At 43.5% G+C, this 12,049-nt stretch overlaps 6 protein-coding genes across 6 annotated transcripts; 2 read left to right on the top strand and 4 right to left on the bottom strand.

Moving 5' to 3' along the window:
• Positions 1-136: 136 nt before the first annotated feature.
• On the top strand, positions 137-670 carry SS1G_02116 (predicted protein; the record flags this gene model as incomplete). Its single annotated transcript, XM_001595852.1, has 2 exons — positions 137-279; positions 622-670. 2 exons carry the CDS (start codon positions 137-139, stop codon positions 668-670), a joined length of 192 nt encoding a protein of 63 aa, XP_001595902.1.
• Positions 671-2,516: 1,846 nt separating this feature from the next.
• Positions 2,517-2,869, bottom strand: SS1G_02115 (predicted protein; the record flags this gene model as incomplete). The annotated part of the gene is made up of 2 exons (XM_001595851.1): positions 2,517-2,608; positions 2,668-2,869. 2 exons carry the CDS (start codon positions 2,867-2,869, stop codon positions 2,517-2,519), a joined length of 294 nt encoding a protein of 97 aa, XP_001595901.1.
• Positions 2,870-4,045: 1,176 nt separating this feature from the next.
• On the top strand, positions 4,046-5,518 carry SS1G_02114 (hypothetical protein; the record flags this gene model as incomplete). Its single annotated transcript, XM_001595850.1, has 1 exon — positions 4,046-5,518. One exon carries the CDS (start codon positions 4,046-4,048, stop codon positions 5,516-5,518), a length of 1,473 nt encoding a protein of 490 aa, XP_001595900.1.
• Positions 5,519-6,189: 671 nt separating this feature from the next.
• On the bottom strand, positions 6,190-6,300 carry SS1G_02113 (predicted protein; the record flags this gene model as incomplete). The annotated part of the gene is made up of 1 exon (XM_001595849.1): positions 6,190-6,300. One exon carries the CDS (start codon positions 6,298-6,300, stop codon positions 6,190-6,192), a length of 111 nt encoding a protein of 36 aa, XP_001595899.1.
• A 337-nt stretch (positions 6,301-6,637) lies between these two features.
• SS1G_02112 (hypothetical protein) lies at positions 6,638-7,621 on the bottom strand (the record flags this gene model as incomplete). The annotated part of the gene is made up of 1 exon (XM_001595848.1): positions 6,638-7,621. The coding sequence occupies one exon, from the start codon at positions 7,619-7,621 to the stop codon at positions 6,638-6,640; it is 984 nt and encodes a 327-aa protein (XP_001595898.1).
• A 1,105-nt stretch (positions 7,622-8,726) lies between these two features.
• Positions 8,727-12,007, bottom strand: SS1G_02111 (hypothetical protein; the record flags this gene model as incomplete). Its single annotated transcript, XM_001595847.1, has 4 exons — positions 8,727-8,734; positions 8,875-10,690; positions 10,753-11,761; positions 11,949-12,007. Coding segments are annotated over 4 exons (2,892 nt in total), but the record flags the coding sequence as incomplete, so codon positions are not given.
• Between the last annotated feature and the right edge of the window lie 42 nt (positions 12,008-12,049).

Genomic DNA, 12,049 nt, shown 5'->3' with positions numbered 1-12,049 from the left:
ACATAAATCTCTTAGCCGCGACAATGCTCTCCAGACTGCGCATACCAAAGCAAAACGACTTTATCCATCGTGCTACATTCTAGCGACTTCTGCCCTCTAAGATCTCACAATACACCTATACCCTGAAGGATGGAAAATGTCGAGTTTGCGAGGTATTGAAGATGGTTCACTGCCACTTTACAAATGCATCTGTGCTGGACAGGTCATCGCAGGAGAAGTTGTGAAGATCGTTCTCTTGCACAACTACGGACCTGGAGAGACCATCTCAAAGAGTTCTGCGTATTGAATCTAGCCGCACAAACCTGCAGATTATCCAAATTCTTATACTATACTTTTGGGTGTGTTTGGGTGGGATTATATTGCTTTTATTCTTCCGTCACACCAAAGCACCGCCAGCATGGCAGACACAATGCCTTCTTAGCCTGAATCAAACTAGCAAGTGGTAATGTTTGATCCGGATATTTAAGTTGATAGAACCCCAGAGCTGCTTCATAACTCAATCCAACCTTATACTGCATTTTCCTTTCGCATACTTTGGTAATGGAAGGTATACTTCTGTGGCTAGCTTTTGCTGCGGCCCGAACGAACTAATATCTAATAGAATACACAGCATGGCAGTAGTCCTGCGGAAGCAGTCGACAACTTGTTGGTCTTACTACATGATGTCTAGCCTTTAGGCCCTTGAGACAAATGGCTTGATGAGGCTCATGCACGAAAAGAGCCAAGAACGGGAGTTACAACTTGTTGGTAGCATAAACACAGGCTTTGAAACTGTTTGACAGCGTACCTCCGTGATCAGGTTGGCATGGTTGTGTTTTTGAAGGGATAAGTCTCAGTCGAGTGGATAAATTATTGCAAAGTCAGTGAGTGATTTGTATAGTTTTCTTTTTTTGCTAGCTTCCACAAGCTGTTTATGAGATACCTTATTTTTGGGATTAGTTAGTAGCCAGAGAATGCAGAACTTGCCAATCAATTCCCTAGAATCGCAAACTAGCATTTATACACCAGATTGATACAAGCATAAGCTACTCGAAAGAAGTGCTCTCTTATGTGGAAGCACTTTCGTTGTCCACAGACACTGGCAAATTTGTTTCTTTTGGAAGGAAATCACACCGTGTTTGGTATTTGGCGCTCGGTCCTCTTCTCTTTAGGCACAATGAGATACAAAATTATCACAATAATGAACCTTTACATCCGTGATGACTTCGTTAGCATCAACTGGAATTTAAGCCAATCGCGCTAGAGCGGATAGTCTACCACCTTTGACTATGTAGCTGGAATTAGTCAAAATAGTTGTGTTAAGTAACAGAAGCAAGAGAAGTGACCTGTGAGAACAGATTTTATGTTGCTTTTGAGCACAGCTATGCTATTGTATGGTGCGATCTTGATGAACAATAACACAATCGTCCATTTGGAGGAATGCTTAATTCTCAGCCGTTCAGAAACGGAATTCTCTCAGCAGTGATGAAATTGACACTAGCAAATTAGACGGGGGGTGATAGCAAATCTGAAGCTTCAGTGGTGGTCAAACCTGTCGTTCAAAAGCGTACAAAGTAGCGGGGCAGCAGGCCCCATGAACTTCTATGATGAGGTGTTCCAAATTTGCGCTGACCTTGAAGGGGATACCATGAGGATGAGGTTGATAAAGTTTAAAAATAAGGTTCTAGTGGTGATGAAAGGAAGTTACAAGTCGGTAATTGAATTTTCTTTTTCCGGAAAGTTCTATAATCCATCCTGCTTCTGCCCATAGGGCAAATTCCGTACCAGAAATGTAAAGATCGAGACCGACAGAAATTCTTATTTGAGGTACAATGGGCAATTCATGATTTGACAAGTGAGATACAAAGACTTTATTCCTTTAGAATGAGTAAAATTGAGGATGTTTCCTGCATTACATGAAAATTGAGAGGAATTCATGTCTCTAGACTTCTCGGACCTGCCACGTTGGTCTCTGTCGCTGCAAAGTAGCCAAGCAACTCTGCGAGCTAGTCAATCAAATGGATCAAGGGACTTTTGGAGTAACTAAGATCCCTGGTAACTATCACAATTTTTCTTCTCAAGATTATGGTCTTGCGTATCAAGCTTCGGTTAGGAGAGCATTTGGCTTTGAAAAAATATCCGTGATACTTTCAGATTGAAGACGGCTGTGTCTTGATATAATATTACCTAGTTCTGAGAGCCGAGGAGGGGAGGTTCAATATGGCCGGTCGAAATCGAAGTAATCAACATAGAATCTTCTTACACCCCGACAGATAACAGTAGCTAGTATTCTTGGCTACATCTTAGCCGTCTTGGCATTTCACCTCACTCGAATTTGGATCTCAAGCCAGCATAAACATTCCTCGAATGAAAGTTGGAGAACAACACTGAAATGTACAAAAAGAAACGCAAATAGCTTTGATGAAGTTTATTTGATATTGATCCGGCCCGGATGGTAATTAATTACACAACTCCCCAACAAGCTCCGACGCTTATCCGTGCTTGTCGACATTTATCATTAAAATAGCCATTGATGTCTAAAACTTGTCAACCTCATTATTGACAACGTTGTTGATCCCGGAGTCCAATTGGGAAGGTACTCCCTCCTTGCTTGCAAATGAGTCGACGGCTGTGCGAAAGAAATGTCAGAATCCAATGAGCACAGAATAGCTAGATGGCTGGACATACCGGAGTCTACCATGGTATCTTTGGTGCTACCTCCCATACCATTGGAGTTGTTTCCCATATTATTTCCCATACCGTTTTCCATATTGTTTCCCATACCATTTCCCATATCATTTCCCATGTTGCTTCCCATGTTGTTTCCGTTATTTCCACCTTGTTGCATTTCACTCTCTCCAAACTCCTTGATATCTTGTCCGAGACCCATGATCAATTAATTAAAGTGATAGGTTGTGGCGTTGGTCTATATCAGATGTTAGATTCTGCTGAGCCATGGTTAGGTAAATCTTAGTTTGGTCAATCTTAGTTTGGTCAGCTCACTTCTTGTTTGTTTGAGTCGACAGGTTAAAAGCGATGTTTGACGTGTTGATGATGAAAAATAATGAGGAACAAGTGGAGGAACAAGACTCCTTATACATGCACATTTCCCTACAACTTACATCACAATTATTCATACGAACCTGCTTGATTGTTGGTCTTCATGAACTTCGCATCCAGCTTCGATGTTGCATCACAGTTAATGCATCATGATGTAAGATACTTTTCCAATCGCCCGCACTCTGATCTCCATATTAATCAATCTCTCCATCATCATGACACTCAAATTTAGACTCCACGTTCTGGGTTACAAGGGCTTACTCCGTACAGCCAAGATAAACCTGCTCTTATCAGAAAACCCCTGCAGTCTTGCATGAACAAGCGTCATGTTTTTGATGGCGCAGAACAAGGTTTGTGTGCCTGTCTCAATGCTTGATTTCCGATCGATGTGCACGCCAATATATGGGGAAAAGCTTGATTGAACCAATGCATAGAACGTCTAGTTCGTTATCTCTGCCAACATATGTAGAACGACTAGATGGATACCTACTTTTTGGACCGAGTAGCAACTATAAAATGTAGACGAGTAGGACTAAAAGATGCTAATGATTGTCTGTAGGTTCTTTCGCAACTTTTTTCATTCCATTGCTTGATCTGATGTATTAATAAGGTAAGTAGAGGAAAGATAGAAAGATAGTAAGTATATCTTGGCCCTAGGTATATAAAATAGTTCTAGAGGGTACGTTTTGAGACATCAAGCACGTGACTCACCACGAGGTCTTACATTTCAAATAAGGGTTACCTTATCAAGATAGGCAATCGATAAGATTAAGCATTCAGACATCTTCATCTGGTGATCCCTTCAGCCTGTTGACAGTCTTCTATTTGTATTTGCCGTTTGCATTGATATTGGTTTTGCATCTTTCGTTCATTCATTATATCCTCATTGCGCAATCAAGGCACTTTCTCTTAAACATTCTATCTAGATTCATCGACCTTATTGACTCCTATCTCTAACGGCTTCTACGTACAGTCCAACCTAAATCCTTAGATAACCACAAGCAACATGGAATACAAGATGGAATACAAACAACCTTTACCAACATCCTCCGACAAAATAACTCCTCGCATCATTATTCATGGCGGTGCAGGTAATATTCTACCTGCGAACCTTCCACCTGCGAAGTACAAGCTCTATCACGACTCGCTTCTTCGCATCATCTCCAACACTCATTACTTTCTCACCTCACCATCTTCTTTCCCCCTCCACAAAACCTCTTCTTCTACCACAACAGCTTTGGATGCTGTCACCTATGCAGTCACACAATTGGAAGACAATCCTTTATTCAACAGTGGACATGGCGCGGTCTTCACACGCGACGGAGTCAATGAACTGGAGGCATCGATTATGGTTTCTAGTGGAAAGAAAAAGAGAGGAGTCGGCCTGATGGGATTGCAACACGTCAAAAATCCTATAAAACTCGCACGCGAGATGTTGATACGAGGAGAACAAGACCTAGAGGGTGGGAATGGAGAACATAGGGGGCCGATGAGTGTTGAAGAGGAAAGATTTAAAGAGACACATGGAGCACAAGGACATTCACAACTACACAAATATTCAGCAGAGAAACTGGCAGAAGCATGGGGCTTGGAGATTGTAGATGAGAAATACTTCTTTGTACAAGCGAGATGGGACGAACATATCTCGGGTTTGAAAAAGGAGAAAGATGGAAACGGACATGCATCATGGGATGCCCAAGAATTTATACCACAAGGGACTTGCGGTGCCGTTTGTCTCGACTCGGATGGAGTGTTGTGTGTAGGTACAAGTACTGGAGGTATGACAAATAAATTGACAGGGAGAATTGGCGACACACCAACGTTAGGTGCCGGCTTCTGGTCCGAGGAATGGGAGGATACATCGGCCGACGAAGATTTGCATCGACTCCAACAACTCCGTCGAAGAATGCGCAACCAAGGGCCTATCATAGATTTGGGTAATCAGTTGAAAGCAATTGTTGCGGATTGCCTTCCAGGCTTAAATTTAAGAACCTACAACCCGATTTCTCAAGAATGGCTAGAAGACGAAGCTCTGAGTGCCAGGAAATGTATGAGATCATCCGCTATGTCAGGTACTGGAAATGGTGACTCTTTCCTTCGCATAGCAGCTGTACGCACCGCATCAGCAATTGCTCGTTATCGTCCTGGAACTTCCCTACAAGCCGCCATCACTGAAGTTACTGGCCCTGGCGGAGAGCTTGTTAAATCGGCAGGGGACCGATGGAAGAAAACGGGTGAAGGCGAAGGAGGTATCATCGGTATTGAGCTCAAGGTTGTAGTTGATAAACATGGCCGAAGGAAGGATGCAGTGAGTCAAGTCGTCTATGACTACAATTGTGGAGGGATGTTTCGCGCAGCTATCAACGAAGATGGAAAGGCTGTAATGAGAGTATGGAGGCCTGGTCAGTACCATGGCTTGGAGGTATATGAAGGTGAAGGAAGAGAGTATGAAGTTGCTGATTGGGTCGACGCAAAATAAGGATTCAATCGATGGGTTTTGAGGGCTAGTATGATTAATGATTAACACGGTTCACGGAGCCAACGTCTGTTTCCTCGGTTTCGATGTATGTTCAAGGTTAGTCATGTTTAGTGATGCAGTTTTATGAAACCTCTAGTGAGGGCCGTGAAGAACAGAGTAAGATAATTCCCCAAACTACTCTTCGTTTCAAGGCACAGAGGTTCGGGAATCACGTGGGACTTACAACGTAAACCATCCAATTTTTCAAATTCTTCTCCATACACTCCATGGATTTTCATCAACATATCACCCAGCCGACTTTCCTACGCCCAACCAGCAGCATTGTTCCCCTCATGAACCTTACATCTCGAAATTCTCCGTCCAAGAATCCACGTGCACCCTGATTCTCGCCGGCTCAATTATCCCTCCTCAAAATTATGTCTCCTACCCGCGTCTCCGCATCCTCCACAAAGTCCTTACCACTTTTCAGCGCATCTTTGACTGTGTCTTAACTCCACTGCAAAGATTTTTTCCGAACCTCAATCCTCTTCGGATGCCTCCTTCCCGCATTTTTCCAGGGATGCTCATCAGCCGGGGGTGGGGAAGTTCTTAGCATCTCGTCTTTCCTTGTCGTCAATGGAATTAGTATGGGCCATTTACCTAGCTTCGATGTTGATTCAATTCTGCTCGGATTAAAGCTCAATGCCGGAGACTTCGAGTTGGTCGAGAAGGTCTAGGACGTTCTGCTTGCGGATTTTTTCTTGCCTCCAGCCAGTCTGTTGCATTCCGTGCGAGGTACACATGTTTGAGGTCTTCCGATGGTTCATGATTCGCAAGTTTTGATTTTCCGAAGCGGCTATGATTATTTGGCTTAATCTTCTAGAGATCTTGTGTCGTTTAATATACGAAGAATATGATTTGCTACGCAAACCGGATATAAACCTTGAAGGAATTCCACCATTGAACAAAATACGTAGATGTGACAGGATTCATTTTTTCAAGTACTTTTAATTCACGATGGTGACTTATGACTGGAGCAAATTTATGCCTGAACTTCATTTAATATATGGATGAAGGGAGAATTAATACTATCTATCTCACCTCTCAATCATATTCGTGGCTGGTGGGCCCCATAATTGTTCAATAACTCCCATCTTTCAACTCCAGGCCCTTCCCTTTGTGCTCAATAATGAGAATCTCATCCTTTTTCTCACCCTTTTTACATAACACTATTGCCTTCCTTCCCTTTGTCTTATTTACTGTGTTTTGAATAGCACTAATTAGTTGTAGAAGTTTCTGTAATTTTCCCTGGTTTGCTACTTCCCACTCTCGCATGTCTTCGCTCTTGTCACATTCCGTAATATATGATTTTTCAAAAACTCCCTCGTTATGATTGGCTATAATTAGATGCTTGACTTGTGAGAAGTAGAGTTGCGGCATCCATTTAGCTCGCGTCGGAGATTTTCCTACTTTCGCGGTTTTGACCTCTATCATCGGAAGGGTGCACATTTCAATTTCGCTTTTGACAATTTTGATGCCCTGGTAAGTTGACTCCTTCCCATTTGAATTGATATTCAGCAATTGTAGGCTGTGTCTTGCCCGATCCAGATCCAAACTTTGAAAACTTCTTGTAAGATCCTTTGTACTCCGCACGTCGTAATATCCATCAAACTCAAATCTGACCATCCATTTCATGCCTCCAATCTCGTAAGCAGCCATTCGGTAGTGTCCAATAGTCTCCTTCAACGAGTCGTCCTTGTATCTTAAGAACGCCCTCTCAAATGGAATACCATAACCTTGAGAACTATATCTGGCGACTCCTTGCTCATTCTTCTCAAAGATCATAGTGTTTCGGAACATCTGGACGTTGAGTTCCCATGAATGGCCAACCTTTCCACCAACGAAGTCTAGTAATTTTCGAAGCACATTGCGGTCTATGATAAGATCCGTGGAGGGGAGAGTATGTGTATCTGTACGCGCAATACTAACGGAAAGTGCGGCAAATAACGAGTTCATTGATACTTGCATTTGATATGCTTCTTTATCCAATTTAATGCCAATGCTCGGCTTTAGTGTGGTTGGCAAAGCAGGCGGAGACCATTTTGGTGGGGAGCTAGGAACCATGGTAATTGGTTTTTCATTTGAGATGTTGTAGGACGCGACATTTTTAAATCCCGTAATTTTGATTAAGTTTTTGGCCTCGTAAGCCTCGAGAGAAGAAAGGCTGACAGTGGCAATAACTGCGCCTATGTTTCTGGAAAATTGGACTGGCGTACGTGCTGTGCTAGTGGGATAGAAAAACTTGTGACCATCGGCATTGCAATCATCTATCAACTATCATTATTGTTTCGATTCCACTGTTCAGTGAGCTTCATTCAAGGAATACGAACCAGTATTAGAACCAAAGGAATGCGAAAATTTACAATTTGCGCCTCTCTAGCATTTGCCCTCGCGCCTCCAGATATAGCAAGGCTTTGTGGTTTCTACATTCATCTTGTGATCTTTCGTCTACATAAGGTTGGTATCGGATATTTTTGATGGCAAAAAATTTGAATTGAAGATATAATCAGAGAATTGATAGAATTGATTGAATATTATCAGAGACACTTATCCATTACGGAATCGGCTTTTACTCTGATCCATCTCCTCAGCGAGATTTGCTGCCCACGTGCCAGAATCTTGTCCTTCCTAAACCATTCATTTCTTGAGACTTGCCTGTCACCTGATACTAGAAAAATACCACTACTCGCGAACTCCGCGATTCATATAATCTCGAAACTATCAAATTGTTTAGCCCCATCTTTCACTTCCTTTACACTATTACATCTAATATAGGATAGTATTTTCCTATCCGACTCGATCCCCATCTTCATAGAAAATATCTATTCTCCTTGTGATTCGTAAGTAGATAGATCTACACATTCACATTCCATACAAAATATCCATCACTAAACTCATTATCTAAGCTACAGCACACACAGAACTTCTCAAGTCACAAAGTAAGAAAGCTCGCCTACCAGGCTGGTATCATTCAACTATAATATAACACAATGCTAAGCCGACTCATTTCTTCTTCCGCACTCTTTCTCCAGAGCCGATGCATTCACGTACTCACTCCCCCATTCAACATCATCTGACCCCTACCCCCATCGAAATAAAAATGCACTCCGATTCATGCTTGCCAGCCCTCTTTATTTCCTGGGCAACTCTCTAAACACTTTCCTAAAGATCAACCGACTATTGTACAGATTATTAACTCTGATTCTTTCGTTGTCTGTTTGTTTTATCACCCATTAGCAAGATTCTTGTCGTGAATAACCAACGCCACCATAGGTCAGATGACGCAGACGAAATATAATAGGAAAAAGCAATCTCACCTAAATGCGCACTATCACTCGCCTGCCCGCATGGCAAATGTGCTGCTGGGGCTCCGAACTCCTTCTCTAAAAACCGAATACTAGGGATTGAACCTCCTTCCCTGATATACAATGGTTTCCTTCCCCTCCCTGTCCCATTTTTGGCACCCAATCCCTTGCGTTCTCTACTTTTACCATAATCTATCTTATCATTTGCATTCCCAAGCCCCTCAATTTCTTTCTCATGTCTTTCGCCAGAAATGTCTTCTGCATCTAATGATAATGATGCAAGATCTACCGGTGCAGTCGCCAAACTTGTGTGGTCACTCCCCCCAGTTAGACTCGTGGTCGTCGCTGGTGTAGGCTTAAGGCTTGGGGATGCGTTGATTGGACTCGTAGGTGAGTTTTCCTTTTCTTTCTCGACATGTTTAGGACCCTGCACACTACTCCTCCTCGTGTGATTCGTTATCGGTCCCCAAACCTCCATGATCGCTTCCTCTAAAGTCCTAAAGATTTCATTCTCAGGGTCACCAAGCCATGCATCTGCCTGGTTGTCGATTGATATTGTTAAATGATTATGCGTGTCAAGCTTCGCAAAAGCATCTTGGAGGAACTTTGAAAGGGATTTGATGACGTCGTCGACTTCTTGGTTGGGCACTAGACGAAGGGAGATAGCCGCGCTAGCATGTGATGAAACAAGGGAACCATCTGGTCCAGAGACTTTATAACGATGGAGTGTCAAATTTGGTTCTCTCCATCTTGCCATGATTGATTGCTTGAGATTTTCGGCCGGTCCAAGTTCTGGGTTGCGACGGAGGAGAGTTGACACAATATCATCGTATCGAGCCTCTTCGGCTGGAGTTATAGGAAGGATGTCATCGTAGAATCCAGGAATTTGGATCCTGTTGTGAAGCCCTTTGAGTTTGGCCAAGATAGCAGTCAGATCAAAAAGTGGCTCATCCATCATGAAACTTCCATCAACTCCACTATGAACATCTGGATGTTTGCTATTAACCCTGACAGTGGCGTGAAGGACGCCTCTCAGGCCATAAGTCAGACAAGGAACCTCATCATCAAGCCAGTAACTATTGGCTAGAATGATATAATCAATATCGCCAATCAATTCCTTATGCTTCCTCACAGCGTCCTTGAAACCTCTCGATCCACTCTCTTCCTCCCCCTCAATCAAAAAAGTGATATCGGAATCCAAAGCTTTCTCGTGAACCAAGTCCACAACTCCATAAAGAGCAGCCATGATAGGTCCCTTGTTGTCACTCACTCCACGTCCGTAAAGATACCCGTTTACCCCCTTCATGTGGAATGGGTCAATGATCCATTTCTTTTGCTTGTCATCCGCAGGCACGACATCATAATGCCCATAAAACAATATCTTCTTCCTCTTTCCAGCCGTCTCTGGATTTCCTTTGAACTTGGCATAAACAATTGGATTGTGATGAGCCTCGGTGGTTAGCATTTCAGTAACCGCACCGTGTTTCTTGAACAATGTTCTGAGAAACGTAGCACCACGTCGACAATCCTCGGCATGATCAGGTCTTGCAGAAATCGTCTTGAAAGCCACAAAATCTTGCAACGACTTGATGAGTTGATCGTCCTGAAGCGACTCGTGTTTCGGATATGTGCCAGTGTCACAACCAGTAATATCCCATATCGAGACCGAACAATCGTTTGCACCAGTTATGTAAAGTTGTTGACCATGGAACGTGGTGACTGCTGAAGCCAAGATTCTTCCTTCATGTGCTTTCCAGCGCTTGACGCATTGATATTTTTGGCTGAAATTCGAGGTTTTGTATTGTCCATATTGTACTGTGCTGTATTTCTGTCAAATGTTAGCCTCCGGTCATACGAGACGAGCACACCAACCACAGAAAGCAAACTCACTCTAGCGTGTCCTGTACTTCCTCCACTCCAAAGATAACCCCAGCCCATTTGCAACGTCATAACATCTCCCTTATTCGTCCTGATGACCCTCAACTTCTGCCTCGTGTCCAAATCCCACAGCTCAATCACCCCTTCCAGTTTACTGCTGTACAGGAAACTCCCATCTACCGCGAGACTCAAGACACTTTCGGCATCATCTTCCCCAAGTCTTTCAATCTCAATGATCCCTTCGTCTTGATCATTGCTCAATTTCCACAACTTAATTGTCCCATCTCCTCCACCAGAAATGAGCATATCCTCATCCGCGTCGACTTGCCTGCAGACGCCCCGAACCATGAGCATACAATAGACATAGCCAAAATGAGCATATTGTTTCATATGCGCCTTGTCAATTTCCAACACATCTCCCTGATCCGCAGCCGCCCGTGCAACTTGTCTCGGCCTTGGTGTACTTGTCCCTCCATGCTGCACACTATCAAAAAATCGATGATTCCTCTTATCTGGGTGACGTTCCGGGTTTGGGGTAGGTCTCGCCGCAGAATCCCTTAAACTGACCCATTGTATGCTGGTGTTTTGCGCTCCCAAATACACTGTCTCGAATTGAGGGGAATAGGCTACGGAAAATACATCGCCGACGTCGTAAGTGCTGTAGATGTGATACTTTCGGACTAGGGTCGTAGGACACCACGCGTTAACAATGGCGTCACCAGCAGATGAGAAGAGAAGTTTGCCGTCCGCGGAAAGGAAAAGGGAGAGGACGCTGCGGGTATGTGCTTGGATACGCGAAACGAGTTCGTAGGATGCAAGGGACCAGACTATGATTTCTCCATCTTGAGTACCCGCATAGATATATTTGGACCCGACAGCGAGAGTAAGAATTGATGAATCGTTTTGCAGGTGGTGAAGGAGTTGAGGACGTGAAGGGTCGAGGTCATCTTCCGAGCTGGTTCGTTGACTAGGATCGTGGGATAATGAGTCAATTTGTACATTTTCGTCTTCGTCTTCAGTACTGGCTGGTGGATTGTTAGTTGATGGTGAGCTGGAATTATTTGTTTGTGAAGCTGGAGATGTAGATTGAGCAATTGAATTTGAATTTGGATTTCTTGACCCAAAGATTGAGGTCATCTTTTATTTAGCTCGAGAGTGAGGGGGAATGTACGGAGTAAGAAATAAGACGATTGCTAGTCAGGGATGACTTTGGAATGGGGAAACCAGGTAGGGGAGCCCAGTGGTAAGTGGTGGCCCACCAATGGCCCTATGGAGTTAGAGGCTTATACTCCATAAATGAAGCCCGTCG

Source organism: Sclerotinia sclerotiorum, genomic scaffold, assembly GCF_000146945.2.
Source record: "Sclerotinia sclerotiorum 1980 UF-70 scaffold_3 genomic scaffold, whole genome shotgun sequence".
In the NCBI taxonomy this organism is placed as follows: Eukaryota; Fungi; Ascomycota; class Leotiomycetes; order Helotiales; family Sclerotiniaceae; genus Sclerotinia; species Sclerotinia sclerotiorum.
Note: the sequence above shows the minus strand (reverse complement) of the source record. Positions and strands in the feature narration are given on the sequence as shown.